The sequence below is a fragment of the Heptranchias perlo genome, chromosome 14, assembly GCF_035084215.1.
Source record: "Heptranchias perlo isolate sHepPer1 chromosome 14, sHepPer1.hap1, whole genome shotgun sequence".
In the NCBI taxonomy this organism is placed as follows: Eukaryota; Metazoa; Chordata; class Chondrichthyes; order Hexanchiformes; family Hexanchidae; genus Heptranchias; species Heptranchias perlo.
The window spans coordinates 12,621,371-12,648,267 of NC_090338.1; the positions used below are offsets into that span (position 1 = coordinate 12,621,371).

The window sequence follows — 26,897 nt, forward strand, 5'->3', positions numbered from 1 at the left end:
TCTTACGGTGCTGTCACTGAAGGTGGTACCATTGGTGGCTGTAGCACAGTTATTGGGGCACAGAAGGGAAGTTGGACTATTCTTAAACAGTGGGCCACGGCATTGTCCATTGCAGCACAGGGTCATACAGTTTATGAAAGTCCCAGTTTCGATGCCCAGGGTGAAGATTCAGTTGACCTTGACTGGATCAGCAGAAGGGATGCTGGAGTTGCCCTCAACACCTCACGGTAGAGAAGAGAAAAAGAAAATCAATCAAGGGCCTCCACTCCCGATCACTGTCCAGTAACCCTTGCTGGAAAATGGACATTGGAGATTCAACGGTGATGCCCTACACAGCCAAATATCCTGCACACTGTCTCAGCTCGAACATGAAATTTTACCCCTTCGGTGAGGTACTGGAAGGTACCAAATGACTGTGGAGCCGTAAATCAGCAAGAATCGGTGCAAAACTGGGGGGGGGGGGGGAAAGTCCAGGTACGAGGGCAGATGCTGTAAGCAGGATTAACTCAGTAATATTAAACTCATAACGTAGCAGGTAGAAACAAAACAAAATGTTTCCATTACAGCAACTGCTTTATAATCTTCCCCTTCATCTCCAGATATTACTTGACACATTCATTGCATTATTAGCAAGATATCTATTGAGTATGACATATCAGCACTATCTTTTCTGTTGAATCAGCTGGCATTACTGGTCTCTTCCATCACCTCCCTTATCCATATTCCTCGCTTAAAGTTAGCCTCGCGTATGTTCAGTCAGGCCAGCCACAATTGATTGAACCATTAATAAATCTTAAATTGCATTTTAAAATAAACTAACCCAAAGCAAATTACACAATTTCGTCTGTCACTTTTTATTTGAATGAGGACTCTAAATATAACATTTCAAAAGTGCTGCTCGCAACATTTCTCTCTCATTCCCCACTCCCCCTCCCCCTCCCCCTCCCCACAAAAGCCGAAGTAGCCAAGAGGCAACTGCATCATCAATGGTAAACATTTCCAATCAGAAACCCATCACAACCAACGACTTGCATTTTTATAGTGCCTTTAACGTAGTGAAAAATCCCAAGGCGCTTCACAGGAGTGATTATCAAACTAAATTTGACACCCAGCCACATGAGGAGATATTAAGACAGGTGACGAGGTAGGTTTTAAGGAGCATCTTAAAGGAGGAGAGAGAGATATCCAAGTTAAAGATCCAGCACTCATTAAGTGTCAGGGGCTTACTTGCTGGAAATGCAGAGCCGCTCAAGATCCAGAACCCTGGAGCGCAAGGGAGGGCTTCCTTTTTGTTTGGCTGGTGACTTTACACATGGCCGATCCGTGGCCATGTGACGCAGATGGTCAACACATAGCGGCTGTAATCGTCGGCGTCGCACTGGACTGGTTGGTGGGTCACACGGGTGGGAAGGAGTCTGGGGCTGGGCCACGCATTCTCTCTCTCTCTCTCGCTTTGCCTGACCTTTCAAAGGACCAGTCAGCGCGCGCATACTTGGCGATCACGTGTCGGGGAAGAGGGGGGGGGGGGTCAGAAGTGTGATGTGGCCCATGACTTGCACAAGGAAAGCTAACATCAGGCAGTAGTCTTCAACCTAAGGGGAGAAGAGACAAGTCATACGCAGAGCTTGCTGTCAAGGTTGACAGCACGTGTTTATTGTACCTCAGCCCTGCTCCCCGGTGTTGTGCACAAATCTGTCCACATCCCAAAAATTTAATGGAAAAAAAAGGCCCAATTTTCAAAATACCCTGCACTCGCACTAGGATTACAGGAAAGAAAAAACCCCAATCGTTCGGTTTACTGCACAGTCTGATCCCAAACAGTTTCAATGTCCCATGACACTATTTTGAAGAACAACAGGGGAGTTCTCCCCAGTGTCCTGGCCAATATTTATGCCTCAACCAAGATCACCAAAACAGATTATCTGGTCATTATCACATTGCTGCCTGTGGGTCTTTACTGTGCGCAATTTGGCTGCTGCATTTCCCTACATTACAACAGTGACTACACTTCAAAACTACTTTATTGGCTGTAAATCGCTTTGGGATGTTGTGAAAGGCGCTATGTAAAGTCTTTCTTTTAATCTGCATCAACTTAGCAGACTCCCGCCAAGGTAGTAGTTCAGGGTGATATCATTCCACTCTGAACTAGGAAGGGGGAAATAAATTAGACAAAGCTCCTGCTCCTGATGGCCAGCCCTTTTAGAAAGTGGGCACTGGACCAGGACAAGATCACGATCGGCCTTGTGTATGATGCCCTCCACAGTTGAATACCCCGGCAATGTTCAATGACCCAGCAAGAGTTAGCACCTTCAGGATAGGGAAGGGAAGAGAGGCTGGAAAAAAAAACACGACAAACAGATGGAACGCAGAATCTACGCAGATGCAACAAAACCAAATAAACAAAATAAGCCCATTCCCCTCAGACATTGCAGACAAAAAGATCCCATTTATTGGAGAACTGAATCTGAAGGTGGAGAGGACAGAGGCACAGCAAGTTCAAATGAATGTTTTTAAGGGGTGACCTGATAGAGGTCTTTAAGATTATGAAGGGTTTGGATAGGATAGACAGAGAGAAGATGTTTCCACTTGCAGGGGAGACCAGAGCTAGGGGCCATAAATATAAGAATAGTCACCAATAAATCCAATCTGGAATTCAGGAAAAACTTCTTCATCCAGAGAGTGGTTAGAATGTGGACTTTGCTACCACAAGGAGTAGTTGAGGCGAACAGCATGGATGCATTTAAGGAGGAAGATAGATAAACACATGAGGGAGAAAGAAATAGAAGGTAATGCTGATAGGGTGAGATGAAGCTTGTGTGGAGCATAAACACTGGGCATGGACCAGTTGGGCCAAATGGCTCATTTCTGTGCTGCATACACTATGCAATTCTATGAATATCCAGCATTCTTCAGCAGGAGCTAATTCTGGTCATTTAAGCAGAATTGTCAATTTTCCCAAAGCACAAGGGGGCCCTCAGATTTTCATCCGTCGGTTTAATTGGGTATCCGTTCTTTTCTTCTCTCGCTCTCAGCGTTTCTTTAGCCCCTGTCAATCTCTTGATTCCCCCGTGCCGCTCCTTCTGCTTCAGTTACTTCCCGTTGCCTTCATTCAGACTTCGCTTGTGGTCAGGAACATTCTTACCTCCTGTTGGCGAAACGACTTGTTTTGATTCTGAAGGAAATATATTCATCACCAATAGTGGCAGCCTCCGTGCCTCACAACAAGTGTCTACCTTAAGTCGGCCCTTCTCATCTTCCATCTTTCAGAGAAGACGTTATACCAAGGCCCCCGCCCCGTCTGCACTCTCAGGTGGACATAAAAGATCCCATGGCACTATTTTGAAGAAGCGCAGGGGAGTTCTGCCCAGTTTTCTGGCTAACATTTATCCCTCAACCATCAGTAAAACCATGTTATCTGGTCATTATCAGAATGCTGTTTGTGGGACCTTGCTGTGCGCAAATTGCCTGGCATGTTTCCCTACACTACAACAGTGACTACACTTCAAAAAGTACTTCAATGGCTGTAAAGCGGGGGTTTGGGACATCCTGAGGTCATGAAAGGCAATGTAGAAATGCAAGTTCCTTCTATCCTGTCTTCAAGTGGGCAGGGCGGGGGAGCGGGGAAGTAGGGGAGATTCTTTTTTGAAATAAAATCTTGCATATTAAAGACATTCGGAAAGAGTTGCTCACATGACCACATCGTACAGCCCTTTTTGAACTCATTTTACAGTACTACCAGTGACCAGAGGAATTCTTGCCTTGTTTAAGAGTGAATGCTGGTTGGTGTTGATTTAGCTATTGTAAACAATTTTACAACACCAAGTTATAGTCCAGCAATTTTATTTTAAATTCACAAGCTTTCGGAGGCTTCCTCCTTCGTCAGGTGAACGATGTGAAAATCACATCGTTCACCTGACGAAGGAGGAAGCCTCCGAAAGCTTGTGAATTTAAAATAAAATTGCTGGACTATAACTTGGTGTTGTAAAATTGTTTACAATTGTCAACCCCAGTCCATCACCGGCATCTCCACATCTTGATTTAGCTAATCTAAGTTGGGACAATAGCAGTGATGCTGGTTAGTTTCATTATCCCCTATGCGAAAGAAAGTTAGCCCAGGTTTCTGCTTCTGATCACCTTCCACACCCCACAGCCCTGTCAGAAAGTAAATATTGGTGGGAAGTCAAGTGTACGCAAGATTAGGCTCGACTGCTTTCTTCCTCCTCCTCACTCCTCCCCCGCGGGGCTGGGATCCAAAGTACAAGGACCCAGTGCAGTGAGTTTCTTGCATCACAATCCAGCAGTAAAAGTAGTGCAGTGTGCAGAGTTAAAGAATGTTTGAAGTGTTCTTTTACTTGATTTTAATTCCAAGATTGTCCTGGAGTCTCCAGGGATTAAAGATTAATTGCCTAGACACTGCTGCGAGCAACCCAGGAGAAAAATCATTGCGGCGTTAATAAAATTGTATGTTTTTAAGAAATTTTCCTTCAGCGCATTCAGTTATTGGTGATAAAAATATTGGAGATGGGAGGGAAAAAAATGGCTGTTTGACCAGGGAGGGCGGTTGGAGGAATTTTGATGTTACCTCCAGGAACATGTCCAGAGTTGGCAACCCGGGTCCCCGCCCAACCCCAAGTGGTCGAATAACCTTCTAACATTCACCGCTGTGAAGAATGGACGCTTGGGTGAAGTGACGGAGAGCGGCCATTCGAACCTACCCCAGAACAAGAAGAGGCGAAAGAACGGGGGAGGGAGGGAAGGAGAAAGAAGAATGCACGCCTTGCGGACACAAACGAACGGTGACTTCACCCTCCTCACCCCTCCCCCCCCCCCCCCCCCCACCCCGTCTTTTAAAACGACCAGAACAGAAGCCACTAGAACCAGTGAAAAGGGGATTAAAATTGGAAGCAGGAGAGTGTTAAACAGATCACACCGATTACATTCACACATATCCTGTAATAAGTTAACTTCTGGAAGTTATTTTGCTTTTAATACCTCGCACCTCAATATTTTTTTAGCAACTCGATAACATAAAAAGATATTTAGCTTCAGCACAAAGAACGCGCCGGGACAGAATTGGAAAGATTAGCTGCGCCACTACCATCACCTCCTTCAAAACCCCATCCCCAGCTCTGTTCTTCTACTTCTATTAGCTGCTGAATTACTTCGATGCAGCCGTAGCACCCGGTCTGTGAAACTACTCCATACCAGGTCAGTCTGGGTACAGGCTGCAGGTGCATTTATATTACAGGAGGTCAAATGACTTTTGAGACTCACCAGGTCTCCCTGTGTCAGCTGCACTCTATAGTTCTACACAGTCCCCACGCTTGGGCAACTGACAGCATCGCTAGGTTTGCCAACTCTGGACGGACGTATCCCTGGAGGTTTCGGCCAGTCAAAAAGCCTTTATTCCCATCGCCAATACTTTGAATACTTTTGTTTATCAATTGTAAAGGAAAATGATAAGGACACACAATTTTTTTTTAATGCCCCTCTAATTTTTCTCCCGGGTGCTGCCCGCAGCAGTGCCCAGGAGATTAATCTTTTAATTCCTGGAGACTCCAGGGCAATCCTGGAGGGTTGGCAACCCTAAGCATCACAGACCCACGAGTCAACAAAATGCATTGTTGGATTAAGGGAGCCGATTTCAGGAAAGTCAAATACAGGGAGTCGGTCCCTTCACGTTTGCACAGATACAGCAACTGGGTCTCCGCATTCCACAGTGGCGTATGTTCTTGTTACCTCCAGACTTGACTATTCCAATGCGCTCCTGGCCTGGCTCCCATTTTCCACCCTCCGTAAACTTCAGCTCATCCAAAACCCTGATGCCTGAGCACCCCAGTTTTAAACTTCGCATCGTGTTCAAATTCCTCCATGACCTTCCATCTCTATCTCTGTAACCTCGTCCATCCCTACAACCCTCAGAACTCTGTGCACCTCCAACTCTGACCTCTAGTGCCATTCCCCAATTCCTTCACCCCACCATTGGTGGCCGTGCCGTCAGCTGTCTAGGCCTAAGCTCTGGAATTCCCTCCCTAAACCTCTCCGCCTCTCTCTCCTCTTTCAAGAGGCTCCTTAAAACCTACCTCTTTGACCTCACCTGTTCTAATATCTCCTCCTTTGGCTCAGTGTCAATTTTTGTCTGATTACACTCCTGTGAAGTGCCTTGGGACGTTTTACTACGTTAAAGGCACCGTGTCAATGCAAGATGTTTTTGTACTGCGACCAGCCCCTGACTTAAAAGTACAAGTGGTGGACTGGGGTCATTATCCATGGACAGGATGAAAACTACCGAGCTTTTAATATTATGCTTTTAAAAAGCGTCCCATTTTACTGGAGATGTAAAGCAATCAGTTTTTAAAAAAGCCCGTCATTGATCCGCAGCCTGAAATTTACAAGCCTCTCCAAGTGCCCCGATTGACTCAGCAGTTTACAATTGGCTACCATTATCTGGATTTGCTTATTAAGTGCAGTTGCATTAAAAAGGGACGGGCCAGTTTAGCAGCTTAACATTACAACCTCGAGAGTACCAGTGAGTAACACCACGGGAAATTGGCTAGTGTTAAATACAACAGGTTAACTGTGACGATTCCTGTCTGTAACAGAGATGCAAATCCTGTTCCCAACATCCGCACCGTGTCAAGTAGCGATAACATGTCTAGAAGGGAACGGTTTACGGATTTTATTAATTCTCTCGGTCCAGACTCTTACTTCCTGCACTGGTGTCTGAATTAAATTATACAGCTGAACGGGCGTTTCAACACGTCCATTCCCTTCCTCAACCTCCACAATGGTTACGTCAAGGCTACAGCTCAGAAACAGGCCATTCGGTCCAACTGGTCTATGCTGGTGTTTATGCTCCATACGAGTCTCCTCCCTCCTTCATCTAACCCGATCAGAATACTCTTCTATTCCTTTCTCCCTCATGTGCTTATCTAGTTTCCCCTTAAATGCATCTATGCTGTTCGTCTTAACTACTCCTTAAGATAGCGCGTTCCACATTCTAACCACTCTTTAGGTAAAGAAGTTTCTCCTGAATTCCCTATTGAATTTATTAGTGACTATCTTATATTTACGACCTCTAGTTTTGGACTGCCCCACAAATGGAAACATTTTCTCTACGTCTACCCAATCAAACCCTTTCGTTATCTTAAAGATCTCCATCAGGTCACCCCCTCAGCCTTCTCTTTTCTAGAGTAAAGAGCCCCAGTCTGTTCAGCCTTTTCTGATAAGTATGTCAGGAAATCCTTTAAGGCCCACCACAGTGGAGGTTATCTGTATATCTCGCTGCATTTAAATGGTCTACAGTAATCCAGGCTTTGCCACATGCATGGGGATTAAACAAGACAGTACACTGAAACAGTGCATCAATATTGTAACGCACGTTCTCACACAACTCCTACAGACCAACTAACGCAGGCAGCCACTGCAGGATAAAGTGCGATTTGATTTCGCTGCTTCAATTTAGGTTCCCTCGGCACTACTTCGAAGAAGAGCAGGTGAGTTTTCCCCGGTGTCCTGGCCAATATTTATCCTTCAACCAATACCACTAAAACTCATATCCTTTCTTAAAACTGAAAAGAACTGATGTTTCTGCAAATGAGAGCTCTTTAATCCTGATACTCGCATCAACGCCAGACAATATCCATTTCTTTCCCCCCCTCACTTTCCCCCAAAGTATAGACTATTTTCCAGTCTCGGGCTTCAAGTGTCTCCAGTACCTTGTCCAAGGGCCCACTGTTCATTTGAGAGACTGGAGAGTGAGCTATTTGACTGTGTGGGTCATCACAGCCATGTACAATGGTGTGCACCCTACATCCACACAAGCGCACTATCAGCAGGGGTCATTGGATAGGGGTCAGAAGCAGGGACATTTTCCTCACCCTCTCCCTGGGCATGGAGGCTACTGTAGTGGCCATAGTGTGATTGCACAGGAAGTTAATGAGGTACTGGATGACTGCCAGCCTCTCAGCACGAGTTAGCACCTTTGGGAAATGAGGGGGAGTAAATCTGGGATCAAATCCAGGATCTTCCTGCTCTTTATGGCCCAGCGACTCACAGGATAATTTTGCTGAGTTGTCAGGGGATATACCCTATCCATTTTTAAAATCGACAGCGTGGACTTCTGGAAGTTTCTTTGGGACTCTCGTGCTGCGTTTACATTGCAGGCCGATTTACACTGCCTGGCTGGGATTCAAATTCGTCTGCCCAGGAGACGGCTCTGCACATGAGCGGCTGCAACATCCTCTCGCAACACTTGGAAAAAATGTTTCGAGGGCACAGTGAGCAGTGTCCACACTGGCGAAACATTTAAAATCAAATGCAGAAAGATTTCAAGAGAGGGCCCAGGAGATCAAAGGGACTGGCTCAGCCCTTCTCAGCAGCTTGCATTTATATAGCACATGTAACGGAGTAAAAACGTCCCAAGGCCCTTTACAGGTGCGTTATCAGACAAAATTTGACACCGAGCCACACATAGGAGATATTAGGACAGGTGGCCAAAGCTTGATCAGAGAGATACATTTTATGGACCCCCTTAAAAGGAGGAGAGGTAGAGAGGCAGAGGGCTTTAGGGAGGGAATTCCACAGCTTATGGTCCAGGCAGCCAAAGGCACAGCCACCAATGGTGGATCGAAGGAAATCGGGGATGCACAGGAGGCCAAATTTGGAGGAGTGCAGAGACCTGAGGGTTGGAGGAGGTTACAGAGATAGGGAGGGGGGCGAGGCCATGGAGGGATTTGAACATATGGATGAGAATTTTAAAATCAGGGCGTTGCCTGAGCGGCTTAAGCCTACTTTTGACACTACACTGGAGTTACACATCATGTGGCATCAAGCCAAAGCAGCTACCAGGCTACCCCCTCCAGGGAGGTCCCACACCACCTCTACCTGGAGTCCGGTCAGGTCCCGAGTCCACGTCACACCGATACTAAAGTTGTAGTGCAAGTACAACCTTAATCTGAGTGCAAGAACCCCGTCTGTCTTGTAGCGTCTAAAGAGTAAGTAATTCCACTGGCGCTGCGTTATCGAGCCTCGCTCTCTTCTTGGAGAAATGTACGAGTGGACAGGCAAAAATGATTGGGAAAGAATCTCAGGTTTGTAATAGCGCCTTCACTAAAGCATAAACGGCAAATGTGGAATTTTAACATCATGTCCAATTACAGACTTTATCCTTCCAAAATCAGGTCGTGCCTGGAGAGAGGCATCCTGATCTATTCTATGCCGGGGTGAAGTCCTGCTGGTCACAGTCGGCGATGGGAGCAATTGGACCCCGTATATCTCAACATTAAGGCCGATCAAGTGTGATTACTTTTCCTGCGCCACATCGGTACAAATATGCTAAATAAGACTAACGCCAACATGGCATGCCTGAACATACATCAGAGATGGTGGCGTAAATCATGCACAACAGCCCTCGGTTCAGAAATTGAAGTTAATTGCTTAACTCATTCTAGTGGAAAAGACTTACAGCTTAGAAATGTGAGAGCCAGTGATAGACGAGCTTCTACAGCTGAGCGTCAAAGCTCACACCCAGCAAGAGAGAGTGAACAGAACCTGCATCACAGGGTTAGAATGAAAATTTTGTGGTGGAGATTTACAGACATTTGCATCTCTTAACACTGGAATTATTTTTTAAAAAAAGACTCAAAGCTTTTCAGATTTTGGAGAAGGCCGTTTGTGATAAGCATGAAAATGACTAGTTACATTTACTTGGCCCACATGGAAGAACTCAACCAGTGTGCCAGTTATCCACCACCCTCTCAAGTTATTTTTTAACAGAAAGAGTGCAGGCAGTCGCCATTCACTATTACATATCAATGACGATTACCGAGCCATTCCTGACACTGGATTTCTTGTGCTTTAAAAGGAAATGATGGTTTTAAAACTACAGGAGTCGTGCTCCGTCTGTTTGGCCTTCACAAGCCTTTCGTGGCAGAGCTGTCGGGTTTAGTGCTTAGGAGGTTCTGCCTTTCACTTGGTGACCCCTTTCTCTGGCTCAGATTCCCCTCTCGTGCCTGCTACTCTAATTTTGTTTCAGGTGAAAGTTAGGCCCAGCCTGACTTTTCTATCACTTCTCATTTCTCTCTGTTACTCTTTAGCCCACTTCCTCATGAGAGGGGTTATATCTCCCCCACCCCCAATACATTGCCTCCTTCCCACTTTATTATTCTGACTCATTTCTCTCCCCTCGCGTTCCTCCAGTCTTTTAATTTAATTACTGTTAGTTGCTGAATTGTATATCCTCACAAATGTATTGATCTTTGGCTCATAATAATTGCACTATTCCTGTTTGTCTGTGGGATGGCTTTTGGTTACACTTTCTACACTCTGTATTGAAGAATTTTATGAAGTTTTAAATTTAAAAAAAATATTGCATCTTCAACATGACAGCACTCAAGGATGCAGGCCCTAATGTGTTTAAAATGAAATAATCAAACAAAAGCTTGATTAAAATAAGTTTGTACTCTTCCCTCTCTACCTGGATTTACGGGTATGTTCAGTGGGGTGGCACTCTCGCCTCCGAGTCAGAAGATTGTGGGTTCAAGCCCCACTCCAGAGTCTTGAGCACATAATCCAGGCTGACACTCCAGTGCAGTACTGAGGGAGCGCTGCACTGTTGGAGATACCTTCTTTTGGATGAGACGTTAAACCCAGGCCCCGTCTACCCTCTCAGGTGGATGTAAAAGATCCCATGACACTATTACGAACAGCAGGGGAGTTTTCCCCAGTGTCCTGGCCAATATTTATCCCACAACCAACATCACTAAAAACAGATTATTTGATGATTATCTCGTCGCTGTTTGTGGGACCTTGCTGTGTGCAAATTGGTGGCCGCGTTTCCTAAATTGCAACAGTGACTACACTTCAAAAATACTTCAGTGGCTGTAAAGTGCTTTGGGATGTTCTGAGGTCATTGACGATCCTACATAAATGCAAGTTCGTTTGTTCTTCCTTACACAGTGGAAGTTACTAATCAAAATACAACTGACCAACATGTTAAAATACCTTGTCTAAAGATTGCACCATAATAGCCAATATCCAATTTGAACAAGACTTCCTGTTTAGTCATACTTTGCAAGTCTCTGCCTATCTGGTAATTGGATGCTTCCTTCTCTTTCACCTACAGCAATTAAAATCCAAACTTGGCACAACTAACCCTTCGCCTACTCATTTTAACACTGGCGCTTCTCTGCGGGGCTTTGGCCTACCGTGTAGGCCCCACAACAGGTCAACCATTCCACATATTGGCAGTCGGAAAGTGGAGTTCCAACTGCAGACTGCTCACCAGTGTGTATTATGGGGCTTTCCCCATAGATAGACACATACATAATTATAAAAGACAGCCATTTTGGACATTGCGAGCAGGTACTTTACAGTCAGGCTTGCTTTAATCTTAAAATTAGATGAGCGACGCATTGATAAAGGGGGGGCGGGGGCGCGGGGTGGGGGGAGAGGAATTAAATGGTTTTAATCTCGCCTGATCTCCACTTCATAGAGGCTTCTGTGAACTAAACCATGGAGACGATTGAGAGTACAAATCAGAGATTATTTCTGTGTTGGCACACAGCGCACTGAAAGCACGTCAGCACAAACGGCAAGTACCAACCACTGTAATGTTCAGTGCTGATCAGTCTTGTCAACATTTCATTCAGCAATTAAGCCAAGAATAACAATTCAGGAGAGAATGCTAACTTAAGGCAGTTCCCAAACTGTACAGGCAGCTATGTGCAATACCTCTCCCAAGCAATTAAGCATGAAAGATTTTTGTTAGGCAAGGGTTATTATGGGTTCCGTAATCAAGGCAGGTAGATGGAGTTAAGATACAGGTCAGCCATGATTTAACTGAATGGCGGAACAGGCTCAAGGGGCCGAACGGCCTACTCCAGCTCCTAATGTTCCTAAACCGCTTGCTCTTGCCAGTCTAAAAAAATTAATGTATTTACCCGAGTTCTGGGTGGAGGTGCTTGAGTACTTCTCAAGGTATCTTAGCACTCAATCTTACTCAGTAATAAACAAGTCTATTTGTAACTTAACGGTGAACTGCGTTAGATCACCATCTACAAGCTTGGCAACAGCCAACTTAAAGCTGCTTTGAGATGGCGCTGAGTGCCATCGGCTCCCGCCTCATGGGTTTTGTGCAGTTGGCAGCAACCACCGAAACAAACTGATCAGAATTGCTAGGCCGGCAACTGGTCAAAAACATCTCCTCCCGTGCCAGCTTCAGTGAACCTGGCACTGGCCGCACACAAACTCACATATGGTGGCATTATAACACCATGCTAGTGCAGCTCAATATGGTCATGGCCTCAGCTGACCAACCCTACAGCCATTGGACTTAAAGCTGTGGTATCTTTCTCCAGTTTGACACAATCCTCGGACAACTGAGTACCTGAAGCAGATGGGGCAGAATAAAAATCCCAGAACAGCCAAGAATCAGCCTCCTCCCAGTTCTCTCTTCCGGTCTCTTTTTTGTTTTGTACAGTCTTGCAAAGAGGTTTGTTTATCTTCCAGGGTACACACAACAACATGCATTTATAAAGCACCTTCAACATAGAAAAAACACGCCAAGGCGCTTCACAGGAGCGATTATCAAACAAAATTTGACATGGAGCCGCATAAGGAGATATTAGGACAGGTGACCAGAAGCTTGGTCAAAGAGGTAAGTTTTAAAAGGAGGAGAGAGAGGTAGAGAGGCGGAGAGATTTAGGGAGGAAATTCCAGAGCTTGGGGCCTATGAAGTTGAAGGCACAGCCGCCAATGGCGGGGTGAAGGAAATGAGGGATACAGCAGAAATACTCGCTTGTATTTCCTCTTTTCAGATGTTGGCAGACCTGTTGTGCCTTTTTTTGTTTCTATTTTAGATTTCCAACGTGAGCAGCTTTCTTTTTATCTCTGTGAAGTAAATATGATTTCTGTTTGACACAGGTAGGCCAACTTTATTCTAAAATAACCCAATCTGGAATCACTGCTTTACATAAAAGCACTAAACATGCACAGAAATTTCAGCTACATTGGAAACCCAGAACAGCCAGGAAAGAAAGGAAAAAAAAATCTCCATTGCTGTATGCATAACACATCGTGAAACTGGGGTATATTGCCCTAGGTCTGTGTAAACGATTCTCAGCACAAGTGACACTACAGTTGTCCTCAGTTCCTCTAAGCTAGGGAATTGGGGGTGGCGGGGAAGAAATCAGGATTCCCACTCCTGATTGTTTTCAAGTGACTCCAGCTGGGAAATATGCACGTCCGCACATCAGGACCAGACTTGGCTCCGATGGACTCCATTGTTGCATAGGCACATAAATCAACGTGGTGAAAACAAACTGCTTAATGAATAGAATCATACAGCACAGAAGGAGGCCATTTGGCCCATTGTGCCTGTGCCGGCTCTTTGAAGGAGCTATCCGATTAGTCCCACTCCCCTACTCGTGCCATTTCTAATCACCAGTCAAGATTCACGCTCGATTTGAATCAACAGCCTGTTTTTTCAAATAATTTCACAGCTCGAGGTTCATGGCCATACTTGGTTCTAGACATGTTGAAAACATCCAACGGCCCAGAGGGACCTGTGGAGCACATCAAAATGCCGCAGCATCTGTCTTGAGACAGTAGAGGGAACCTAACTGTATATACAGCCCACTAATGGCCTCCATTATGGAGACCATGATAGATTGAATGAACCATTATGGATGTTAGTGCTGGAAAATGAGACCCTTTTCTGCTTTTGCCACCCTCATCTGGTACAGTACATGCAGGGTGACCCTCCCTCATCTGGTACAGTACATGCAGGGTGACCCTCCCTCATCTGGTACAGTACATGCAGGGTGACCCTCCCTCATCTGGTACAGTACATGCAGGGTGACCCTCCCTCATCTGGTACAGTACATGCAGGGTGACCCTCCCTCATCTGGTACAGTACATGCAGGGTGACCCTCCCTCATCTGGTACAGTACATGCAGGGTGACCCTCCCTCATCTGGTACAGTACATGCAGGGTGACCCTCCCTCATCTGGTACAGTACATGCAGGGTGACCCTCCCTCATCTGGTACAGTACATGCAGGGTGACCCTCCCTCATCTGGTACAGTACATGCAGGGTGACCCTCCCTCATCTGGTACAGTACATGCAGGGTGACCCTCCCTCATCTGGTACAGTACATGCAGGGTGACCCTCCCTCATCTGGTACAGTACATGCAGGGTGACCCTCCCTCATCTGGTACAGTACATGCAGGGTGACCCTCCCTTTTTTTTCCCTCCCCTGTCCCCAACAATATGATTCAATGGAAACCACACATCATAGGAACACAGGAATTCACAAGACTCGATAAGACCATTGCATTCTGTGTGGCCAGACCCGCTCTACAAACACCATCACTGCCCGCGCCACACCATTGCAATCACCAGCCGGTTTTGTAATCAAGAATCAGGTTGGCAATCTGATACCAAACTCTGGGCAGGTTTCTGCTGAGAATTTGCGCCCATTAAGAACTGGGTTGGAACTGCCACAAACTCTTAAAACTTCTCACCTTGAAGTCAAAAGATTTATATTTCATTGCATCTGCGCTGGGTTCCGAGGATGTGAACAAACACACTTCGAAACCCACTGAACCAACAGCTACCATCTTTCAACTTACGGATTTAAAAGATGTCAGCCTTGGCTCAGTGGGTAGCCCACTCACCTCAGAATCATGAAGGTCATGGCTTCAAATCCCACTTCAGAGACTTGAGCACATAATCCAGGCTGACACTTCAGTGCAGGAGTGAGTGAGTGCTGCACTGTCAGTGGCCCCATCTTTGAGATAACAGTGGATGTCCAAAGGGACTTAGGGGTTCAGGTACATAGATCATTGGTGTCATGAACAGGTGCAGAAAATAATCAAGAAGGCAAATGGAATGCTGGCCTTTATATCTAGAGGACTAGAGTACAAGGGGGCAGAAGTTATGCTGCAGCTGTACTAAACCCTGGTTACACCGCACCTGGAGTACTGTGAGCAGTTCTGGGCACCGCACCTTCGGAAGGACATAATGGCCTTGGAGGGAGTGCAGCATAGGTTTACTAGAATGATACCTGGACTTCAAGGGTTAAGTTACGAGGAGAGATTGCGCAAATTGGGGTTGTATTCCCTGGAGTTTCGAAGGTTAAGGGGTGATCTGATCGAAGTTTATAAGATATTAAGGGGAACAGATAGGGTGGATAGAGAGAAACTATTTCCGCTGGTTGGGGATTTTAGGAGTAAGGGGCACAGTCTAAAAATTAGAGCCAGACCTTTCAGGAGGGAGATTAGAAAACATTTCTACACACAAAAGGTGGTAGAAGTTTGGAACTCTCTTCCGCAAACGGCAATTGATACTAGCTCAATTGCTAAATTTAAATCTGAGATAGATAGCTTTTTGGCAACCAAAGGTATTAAGGGATATGGGCCAAAGGCAGGTATATGGAGTTAGATCACAGATCAGCCATGATCTTATCAAATGGCGGAGCAGGCACGAGGGGCTGAATGGCCTACTCCTGTTCCTATGTTCCCATAAGATGCTAAATGAGTTGATAAAATAAGCCCAGGTTGTTGCTGTGAAATAAATCAGTAATGTAGGACCAGCAGATGCAAATGAGTAAAAAAGGAAATTGAAAATAGATATCATTGAAGGTCTTATTTGCTCAGTGATGAACATTTGGATTAATCATCCAGACAACAAAGTACAATCAAAAATATTTCGATGGGCCAAATGGCCTTTTTCATCCCCGATTTTTCTATTTAGTTTTTCAGAGGTTTAATTAAGGTAGACTTTCAGATGAGACATTAAACCCCTGTCTGCCCTCTCAGATGGATGTAAAAGATCCCATGGCACCATTGGAAGAAGAGCAGGGGAGTTCTCCCCATATCCTGGCCAATATTTATCCCTCAAACAGCATCACTAAAATAGATGATCTGGTCATTATCACATTGCAGTTTGTGAGATCTTGCTGTGCACAAATTAGCTGCTGCGCTTCCTACGTTACAACAGTGACAACACTTCAAAAAGTACTCTATTGGCTGCAAAGTGCTTTGGGACAACTTGAGGTTGTGAAAGGCGCTATATGAATGCAATTTCTTTCTTCCTTTCGATTACTAGCACTTCTCAAGTTTGTTTTTCACTTCTTACTGCCTCTTCCTGACGACGTGTCATTATTTTACTGTGGCTTTTTAAAACGCTTTGCATTTCTAAAAAGTCACCCTTCTTCTTCCAGTCACCTATTGTCTTCGCTTGCATGTTGTTGACTGGAAGAGTAAAGGGGGCCAGAGGAAATGTCACTGAGAATGAGATCGTCACTTCAGGGTCCAACTGGTGACGTAGTGGGGGGGGGGGGGGAGTTTAAGAAAAACAAAGGGGATAAAGAGGGGGCAAATTAACACCACAAAATACAAGCCCCATAATAGCTGTTACTGATATTAGTGGACAAACACCTAAATGTGTTTATACGACACTGCTTTGGCCATTATTTTAACGCAGATGAATTGACCGGTTTATATTAAATGGGTGAACCCCTCAGTTAGATCAGCAGACACAGAGAAATGTCACACCAACCTGCCGAGCATTTATTCACTCATCAGTCACAGCGATTTCCAAGTTACAGTTTAAATATTGGAAAAGAAGCCACAGAAAGTGTGTTTAGCTCCCCTAATGGTCCAGTGTGGAACTGAGCCCGATGGAGCAGGCAGCTCTCAAATTTCATCTCCAGTCTGTGTTCAGTCAGCTAATTTCCATACAGGGTGACACAGAGGCACTAAAATTGACCTCAAATGACTTTCCTTTTGAGCACGTCCACTCTACAACAACAACTTGCAGTTATATAGCGTCTTTAACATAGTAAAACGTCCCAAGGCGCTTCACAGGAGCATTACCAAACAAAATTTAACACCGCATCACATAAGGAGATGTTAGGACACTTGGTCAAGGGGGGGTAGGTTTTTATTGAGGATCTTAAAAGGAGGAGAGAGAGGTGGAGAGGCAGACAGGTTTAGGGAGGGAATTCCAGAGCTTAGTTCCTAGGCAGCTGGAGGCACGGCGGCCTCCAATGGCGGAGCGATAAAAATCAGGGATGCGCAAGAGGCCAGAATTGGAGGAGAGCAGAGATCCAGATTTTCCAATGACCCGCACCCTCCTCCTTTGCCGGGAAGTGCACGCGTTATGCAAGGACGAGATTTAGGTGCGTCTATGACGTCCCCACACTTCAATAGTTGGCCGATACTCACTTTTGAGCGCAAACAGGGCGGCTGGCACCTCCGAAGCCGCGTTTCAGCATGAATCGCGACTTCACAGGGGGATTAAAAATTGCAGAGGAGTCACATTTTTAAAAATAGGAGGCCATGTGCCCTGCATCATGATAGTTTAGCAACAGTCAGTCAGCAGTGACATGCATCCTACTGCATTTCAGAACATTTCCACATGACAGTCAGAGACACACCAGCTATTTTTAACCAAATCTAGCATCCACTATTTAAACTATTGACTCAGTGAGAGGTGCTAATGTTGGAAAAGAGTGTCGGGTCAAACGGCTAATTGAAAATACGTCTTTATTTATACGGTGTAATAATGGCTTTCACTCAAACACAATTTCTTTTTTTTTTGGTTAATCTGTTTGATAAAGGACAAACACACATACATGCACACTCACAAACTCTACTGTATCACAGCATTATTGCCTTTAATAGGTTGGCCTGTTTTCAAAATTGGATGAATAGGTTTTTCTACTGGTGGTAATAAGATTAGCCAACGGAAGACGAGAGCAAGTGTGTGCCTGGAGTGTTGCGATGACTCGGCTGCTAAATGCACAGCCCTCAGTCCGATTTAGTTACGTAGGAAGCCCTCTGTTCCTGTTCCCGATCTTTGATGAGGTTGCTGATTGCGATCAGGATGGCTATAGGGCCTCAGAGACCGAATAAATTGCCCCGGGTTCCCACTCCGGTTGAAAGGTTCACTGCTGTGGTTCTCGGGGTGAAGACAGGGACTGGGCTCAGCTGTGTCGTGCTGACACTCGCTGGTTCACACTTGTCAAGGTACTAATAGAGTTGCCCGCACCAGTGGGAACATACCCCCTGGCCAGTTCCTTTAAGGGAGGAGGTTAGGAAGTGAAGGGGGTGGAGAGGTAGTTGTTGCCAACCCTCCAGGATTGTCCTGGAGTAGCCAGGAAATGAAATATCAATCTCCAGGACATTGCCGCAAGAACGCAAGGGAAAAATAATTGGGGGATTCAAAAATGTATTTTATTCCCATTTTCTTTGAACACTTTTGTTTATTAGTTATAAAAATATCAGATGGGAAATAAAGGCTGTTTGACTTGATGGTCAAGAATCATCCAATGTGGGGGGGTAATGAAGAGTCTGTTTGCTTTCCAATTGGTGTAAGAAGGCACTGCACCATCAAGATGGGCATATTGGGCAACCAATGGAGGGATTGTGGGGGTGGAGCAGTTGGAAGTCACATGATGAAACCTCCAGGAATAGGTCCAGAGTTGGCAACCAGGGGGGAAATTACATAGTTCACTCACATTGAATTCATTAGGTGTGATTTCTTTAAAAAAATTTTATCAACATAGCACAGAATAACTCTCGAGAGGCTTTGCTCAACAGGACCACAGGTTGGAGAATTGGGCACGGACTTCACTGTGCCCGGTTTGCAGCACTCCCAACTTTCCAGCGACGGTCAGCGGAAATTCAGGACGCGTGCAAATCGAACAGAGTGATCGCCAAACCAGATTCTCCAGGTCCGTGCTTCGGTCAAATGAGGCTCCACATCACAAGCTTTACAGCTTAAAAAAATAGAATAAAGACTGAATAAAAAAAATGTTTGATCATCAACGCAAGATCTCAGCAACCCATCAGGGTGGTGGCCTCTCATGCAATTCATTCACGATCAGAGCAAACTGGTTTCCACTTCAGAGCTTAATATACCAGAACGTCAATTTGTATGAAGTCCAGACGCAGGCTCACACACACACACACACATATGGAAAGTGACAGTCTATCACACTACTACCTATTCTTCTTAAGGCTAAGGCAATTCACCCTGGACCAGATCCAATTGCAGCGTCTTAGCATAATCTCCCTGTTACCACAATCCAATTGAGTATCTGCAAATACAACCTTTGGAATTTGGTTCGGAATCCTACACGATATGTTAAGTTGATTGCAATCCAGCGCTGACGCTTGGAAAATTTTAGCAAAGTATAATGGTAGAAATGTGAAAATCCCTCACTGTCTCTACTGGACCTGCGATAAACACCCAGCAGTACTATTACAGGAATTGTCCTACAAATCTTGTCCAAACTGGATATTGGGTTGTATCTGGAGAGAGCATCTATTTAACAGCAGAGTGAAGCACAGATAGGTCTATCACCAGTGGTGGAAGCAATTCGAAGTGAAGTAGTAAAGGAGCTTGAATGTTAGAAGGATTGGGCCAACACACTTCTCCTGTTCTAGGCTGCACTTGTAAACATAAATGATCAGATCTAACCTGTCCCATTCATCTCAGTGGCTCTCGAGATCCACTTACCAGAACGAGAGACTCCTCTTCACGAACCTGTTAAATGCATTAAGCCAGTTCAGAGCTTAACTGTACTTGTGGCGCACAATGGCACAGAGACTGAGTGAGCAGGTGTCTGGCTCAGTGACGTATTCTCCTGCCCACCTCTTGTCCCTGACTGCGTCGTGACAGACAAAGTGGACCGTGAAGCAACATTTCCAGGCCTGCCCTCTGAACCTGTCTCTTGACGGGTGTACATGGAAATCAGAACAAGATAGAATCATACAGCACAGGGGATGGCCATTCGAAAGAGCTGACCCAATTAGTCCCATTCCCCCTGCTTTTTCCCCATTGCCCTGCAAATTTTTCCCCTCAAGTATTTATCCAATTCCAAGATGGCAGCATAAGCATAGGAAAAGTAGTTTCCCCCCTCAAGACTAGGTCAAGTATCACACAATGCTATTACATAATATCAAAACCACGTTGACTTGACCCGTTTTTTTCTCCCCCACAGCTGTTGGTTTCAAACACAAAAAAAATCTTGTGCACGCATGTACACTTCCTGTTCCAAAGACGTAACTTCCTGTTGACACAAAGCTTTTACAGCAGCATTTCAAGTCAACAGGGATAGTTTTCACCACCACAGCAGTCGGTAATCTGCCAAGCCGACCAGCAGTCTATTATAGAACTCGTCCGATTTTCATCCCATTGGTTTTAGTGAAGTTGAAAATTACCCTTAACATTTAAAATGGGAATTCTTGGTCTAACTTAACAATGGGCTATACCATTCAGGCCGCCCAACCAGTAAGTGGCAGCTCCTCTGCCTATCTACTGGGAGTTTAAGTTCTAAAGCATTATTTTTCCTATGTTTATGTATGACACAGACACTGATGAATCTCATCCACCTTGCTATAATTTGTCCTTTTAAAATCCCCATCAATTCCTAATTGCTGGGAATTCTTTAATATATAGTGTATCTACATTTATTTCCTTCAACTAACAACCTCCCCCCACTGTATTCCTTTCATTTTTATCTGGAACGCTGAACTTTAACTGAATCCTGCTCTTGACATACTAGGGACAGTGCCCTGGGAGATTTACTGATACTCTGAGTAAGCAATAGGGACAACACTACTTTTATCCTCTATAAAAGGTGATATCTGTTGCATTACAAAAAGAAAGATTCCAGGTTGGAGATTAGCCAAGTCACTCATCTCCTGAAAAGTTACACTTCTTGCAACTCAGTACTTTTTGTCTACTCATCTCCCACTTGGAAACTTTACACTGGTATATAATTGCAACAGTCAAAACTAAGTTTTAATTGCCTCAGGAAACGGTTTACTAAACGAAAAAAAGAACTTGCATTTATCTGGTGTCTTTCACATCCTCAGGATGTCCTAAAGCGTTTTATAGCAAATTAAGTACTTTACAACAGTGGCTACACTTCAAATGTGGCAGCCAATTTGTACATAGCAAGGTCCCACAGACAGCAACGTGATAATGACCAGATAACCTGCTTTTTTAAAGTAGTGATGTTGGTTGAGGGATGAATATTGGCCAGGACACTGGGGAGGACTCCCCTGCTCTCCTTCGAAATAGTGCCATGGGATCGGTTACATCCACTTGAGGGGGCAGATGGGGTGTAACATCTCATACGAAAGATGGCACTTCTGACAGCGCAGTGCGTGCCTCAGTACTGGCACTGAAGTATCAGCCTAGATTATGTGTTCAAGTCTCTGGAGTGGGAGTTAAACCCACAGCCTTCTATCTTAGATAGCGAGTGCTACCGACAGCCACAGCTAATACCAAAAACAACACGCAGATTAAGAATAAGCACATTGTGTATAGCAAATGCTTTTTGGGAAGAAATTTGACTACTTAAAATTCCCAGTGCAGAGTCCATCAGGGGTTTGTATTGGGAATTTGGCCACACAAGTCCCATCTGGGAACCCGGCACAATCTTCCAGCCATTAATTTGCACCAGGTGCATGAAAATATAAAAGTTACCCCTATAGAAGAGCAGGTTGATGGCAGTGAAGCAATGTAACTGAGGCAATGCATATCTCTCAGAGAAACCAGGGTACAACAGGGTAGTGCTTATGTTACTAGACTAATAATCCAGCGGTCTTGATGGAGAATGCGAGTTCAAATCCCACCACTGCAATTTGGGAATTTGAATTCCATATTTAAAAAATCTTTAATAAAAAAACTGATATCAGTAAAAGTGGCCATGAAGCTATCGGATTGTCATAAAAACCCAACGGGTTCAATTATGTCTTTAAGGGAATCAAATCTGCCGTCCTTACCCGGTCTGGCCTATACGTGACTCCAGTCCCACACCAAACGTGGTTGACTCTTACCTGCCTTCTGAAGTGGCCTAGCAAATCCTTTCGATTGTATCAAACTGCGACAGTGCAGCGGTTCAAAAAGAAGGCCCACCACCACCTCCTCAGGCCAACTAGGGATGGACAATAAATACCAGCCTTGCCACGACGCCCACATCCTGAGAATGATGGTACTTTAAAATACCAAGAGTCAACTCAAAGGGCCACTTGCCAAAGCTGGTCCAGAGACAACAGTCTCTTTTGGAATACCATTTCATTTCCTTCAAGCCACAGTCACTCTGAGCTCTTAGCCCTGCCCATCATGGCCAGTGATTAACACTACTGCCCCATTCAGACTTCCTTTTGTCCCACCTCCAATGGCGGGAGAGGCCCACAGCCAAATACTAATATATATATATATTCTTTAAAAATTGCGTACAAGGTTACGCAGACGCAATAGTTTCTAGGTTGCCCATTGCAATGTTAAATAATAGTGGGAGATGCTCCATTGTCGGTCATTTTCAGCTGCTGCTGCTACTCCGGTTCCATGGGGAAAGAGGAAAAAAGAAGTGAAACTCAAAGCTTCAACGTATATTCAACCAGAAGTTCAACTGTGAAATAAATGAGCCATGTGATTCTCACCAATTGAAGCAGGAAATGGGTGTTATGTGCAGGTGATGGGAGTTGGTAGGGTTGCCTGGAAACGAGTAAGCTGGATTTGGCATAAAGTAGTTGAGCAGGTGCAGGGTTTCGTACAACTTCCACTCCTGTGGGAACTGTGTCATCTGCGTTTCCCCCTTCCCCTCCCCGCCCGCCTTCCTCACTCTTGGGAGACCTGTTAATCCCCCAGTAATGAGACAAATTAATCTTTCCACAGAAAAACGTCAGGATTTGGAAACCAGTCCAACAGATGGAGCTTCTCAAATCATCGGGCTCTGTAAAATGAATAATATACAAAATATAACATCACATCTACATTTTAAAGATAAAAAAAAATACAAGAATCAATACTCACCTTGGAGCACAATCCAGCTAAAGGGACGAGGACATACTTTACACTTCATCGTATTCCAAAATGCACTACATATAATTTCTTCTCGAAAATAAAAGGTACTTTCAGGTTCTCTTGTCATTGCCACTGGATGCCATTGGATGTGGGGAAAGAGTGGGAAAGTGGAGTTGAGGTAAAAATCAGATCAGCCACGATCTCATTAAATGGCGGAGCAGGCTCGAGGGGGCCAAATGGCATACTCCTGCTCCTATCTACTTATGGTCTTATGGTCTCTTATGCCACTCCTTGGTTCCCAAAGTAGCTGATAACCCAGAGATACTTATGGTTGTCTCACCTCACATGAAAAGACGCCTCACTATTACAGGAGTGCAGCCAATGAGAGGGGCCTGTAGGCCTGCCTCTGTTGGCTGCACTCCAAGACCGACACTTGGATAGCCAGTGGCATCACTGACTGTGGCTCTATCAATGTGGCATTGAGCCTGTGTCTCCCTTCATTTCCACTGATAAAACAATTGGGTCTCCAAGTTCGTGTAATGAGCACCCCAACTGTAAAAATAAGTTTGGGGGGGTTGGGGGAGGGGGATTAAAAAGAGCAACACGGGGAAATTGCTCTCCCTAGACAGGGAAAAAAGTTAATAGATAACGTAAAAGGGTTGAAGAGTGGCAAGGTACCAGAGGGATGCTGGAATCATATCCTAGTAAGAATAAGCACTTTCAGTTGCTCATGCATTGGTATTTGCTGCATTTGGATCATGACTGACAGGAGAAGACCAACTGGTCCGTCGAGCCTGTCCCATGGGAGGTCTGGCTACCTGGATTCACGTTGCCAAAACCAGTTGCCTTCTCCTGGCAACAGAATGATAGAAACAAGGGTTCACCATTCGGCAGCCATTACTGTTTTAGAAATGCAAGTGTGGGAAGCCAACCAGCTTAAAACACTGCTCTCCTGCAATCCAAACTAAACAAGCACTGATGTAAACATGTCTCTAAGGAGAGGCCAGAAGGAGGAGGAGAAATGGGGACATGTTAGGGACTATAAAATTGTAACCATCCATGCAAAAAAAGAACAAGTGAATTACAAAGGCACCACTGCTGTATACAGTGATTTGGGATGGAAATCAAAGCAGTAAATGACCTTACTTTGGGTCAGTGGCCCCAACACCAGACAAGAATCCATCATTGCTGCCCTTTTACACTCACACTGTTCAATTGGCATCCACCGATGTGCTGCCAGATTATAAACTGCTTTATCTCTCCCCCGTATTGTACTCTGCCATTAAAATTGGCAGGAGACATGAAAATCAAAGATCTGGAAACTTACACCATCCCAAAAAAAAAAGTTCAACAGCTTAAAACACTTTTAAAACACACGTTTTAAAACAAAGAGGCTGCGACAAAGTTCTGAATTACTTCAACTACCTTTCAAATTCTTTCATGCATCACCAGAGGCCTTCACTATTTCTTCAGATTTGCCCCAGGCAAGTAGTAATCAATACATTGCGTTCTCATTGTCTGTAAGAACTGAACACAAAAACACCCTTTATAGCAAGGCAGGGGTCTGGTGAACTGCTAACGGTTCCTTCACTTCATTGTCAAACATCCACAGCCTCAACGACTGCATGAAAGGCTCCCCACCCCCACCCACGTGGAGCTGTATAGTTCTGTAGAACAGATGTTAAAAGTGTCTTGCTTACCAACATATTACAACACGTTTAGAAAAACAAGCCCAGATCAGCTTCACCATATGGACTCAGATTCACATCACCATTTGCTGCTTGCTGTGCAAGCCTGTTAACTGGGACACCCTGGTGGAAGTTCAATTATCCCATTTATCAAACTCCATCCACCAGGCACGGCACATAGACACAGATCCTCCGAACCAACCATCTATGATAAATAAGCCTTGTAAAAGAATGCCCCCTTTAGAGTTATTGAAGGTGGGAGGGGATGGGTGAGATAATTTTAACAAGGCCCAAATCAGAAGGAAGCCTACCAGTTAAAAGACTTGTTCCTTGCAACATTATTTATACAAGTTATCGTGTGGCAATTGTTAAGCAAGGTAGCTTTGCCCAGATGGCATTGGTCCGTGGCTGGGGTACCCTTCCACTGGCACCCGGTGCCCTCTGGTACCTCACCCAAGTTGTCAAGTGTGAGCCTCGGTAGTGAGTGCTCGCAGGCAATTGGAAACTGGAGGCACGTCAGCCAAGCTGACCAAAACTTTAAACGGGTTTGTACAGATGATTTGGTCAATGCAGATTGCCTACAGTTCTCAAATGTCATCATGAAAATAAAATATTCAAATCTGTAGACACGACAGAAAAAAAATCTAGCTGCAAAGTGAAATATAGTAGCCAGATCTATTATGATTTGGCATTTATCAGGCATATTTAACAGCATATCAATAAAGTGCATTAATGCAAAAAGAGATAGTATGGACCAAATATCAATGATGTTAAAACAGGCGTCAGTTTGGCTCAACGGCAGAGCTGTCACCTCTGAGTCAGACGGTTGTTGGGTTCAAGCCCCACTCTAGGGATTTGAGCATAATTTAGGCTGACACTTCAGTGCAATATTGAGGAATGCTGCCTTTCAGGTGAGATGTTAAATCGAGGCTCCGTCTGCTTCGGTTGAATGTAAAAGATACCGTGACACTATTTGAAGTGTAGGGGTCTTCTGATGTCCTAACCAGCATTTATCCTTCAACCAACACACACTACCTGGTTATTGTTCTTATTGAGATATGCTGTGAAACAGTTTGGGACACCCTGAGGACATGAAAAGATGCTTTATAAATGCAAGTTCTTCCTAAAAAAAGGGCTCGCATCCCTTAGATTAAAAAAAATTGCAAACTCAGGTGTGGTAATTACAGGACACGTTAAATTACTAAATGTTTGGTACTTGCAGATACATATATTGGAAGTCTTGTACAGTTCTGTACATTTGATGGGCATTAATCATTGGCAGAGTGTTTGGGGTTAGGCAGGAAGGCTGGGCCAGGGACTCATTGGACATTGTTCTTGGTGGCCCACCATCCTTACCACTACTTGGGCACCGAAAAATGCTGCAGCCCTGCAGTTATCAGTTGCTCTTAGGCTTCCTGCAGCTAAGGTAGACGGAGAGAGTTAGGGACAGTCTCTGAGGGACCAAATGGACTGTGCGTTCAGGAAGGCGCAAGACACTCGTCATTTCCTCAGATCGACAAATATTCCTCAGGTGCTTTTGGGCCTTTTTGACAGGCAAGATTTACTACATCTCGGGAGCTCATCATTCCCCATCAACACACTGGCATCCTCCGTCCACTCTCCTGCCACCTGACAGACCGGTGCAACTTCAGCAAAGGGCTGGGCATATCTCTGTCTTGTTGATGAATCAGAGGGCAAAATTAGTACACGCTTCCCATTTACCTTTAACTAGAAAGAGGTTTTGTTGGAAGTGATCAATAACGGAAACTAATTGAACGCCAGGACGTCTCAAAAGAGTTCACCTTTTAACATTCACGCGCCAACACTGGCATCGGAGTGATGACAAGAGATGCTGGGGTAGCGTGGGTGACACGGCAGGGAAGGGTACTCAAAAGGTAGCCAAAGCTGAGCTAGCTGATCAAAGCCCCGAGACACAGCTAAAGTCACTGAAAACTCCTGCTGCCTGTAGTTTGAAAAGCAGAAACTCAGCACATATTTGCATACACACCACTGCTCAGTTGCTGACGAGGACCGTGTTTATATGTAGTAAATAATATTTCATCCATATCTACCTGAACATCTGGAGAGACCCAAAGAGCCAAAGTCAGCTCATTTCCACAGCATTAAATTAGTTACTCTTCCAAGGACAAGGGATACACCACAATGTGCTGGTAAAGCAGGAGAGGTAGAGTATCAGGTGATCCAACATCTCCATGTTGCAAGGCCAGCAGTTCTGGATATTAACCAAGTCAATCACTTCAGAACGAGCACTTTTCTCTATCCAACATTATGCCTCAAAGGAAAAATGGAATCAAACGGCAAAAAGCTCACCCTTTTTAGCAGGTCTTCTGAGTCAGTATCACAGGACATTGTTTTAGC

General features: G+C 44.9%; 1 protein-coding gene across 6 annotated transcripts in view; it reads right to left on the bottom strand.

The window, feature by feature from the left end:
* The window catches only part of LOC137332313 (protocadherin-1-like), a 301,656-nt gene that overhangs the window by 266,287 nt on the left and 8,472 nt on the right, over window positions 1-26,897 (bottom strand). Inside the window, exon 3 of one of the 6 annotated variants that reach the window (XM_067996046.1) lies at window positions 946-3,145. The exons of the other annotated variants lie outside the window; for them this stretch is intronic. Coding sequence (XP_067852147.1) covers window positions 3,110-3,145 — 36 coding nt within the window. The 3' untranslated portion in view covers window positions 946-3,109. Of the gene's footprint in view, window positions 1-945; window positions 3,146-26,897 lie in introns of those variants that run through there. 6 annotated transcript variants of the gene reach the window in all.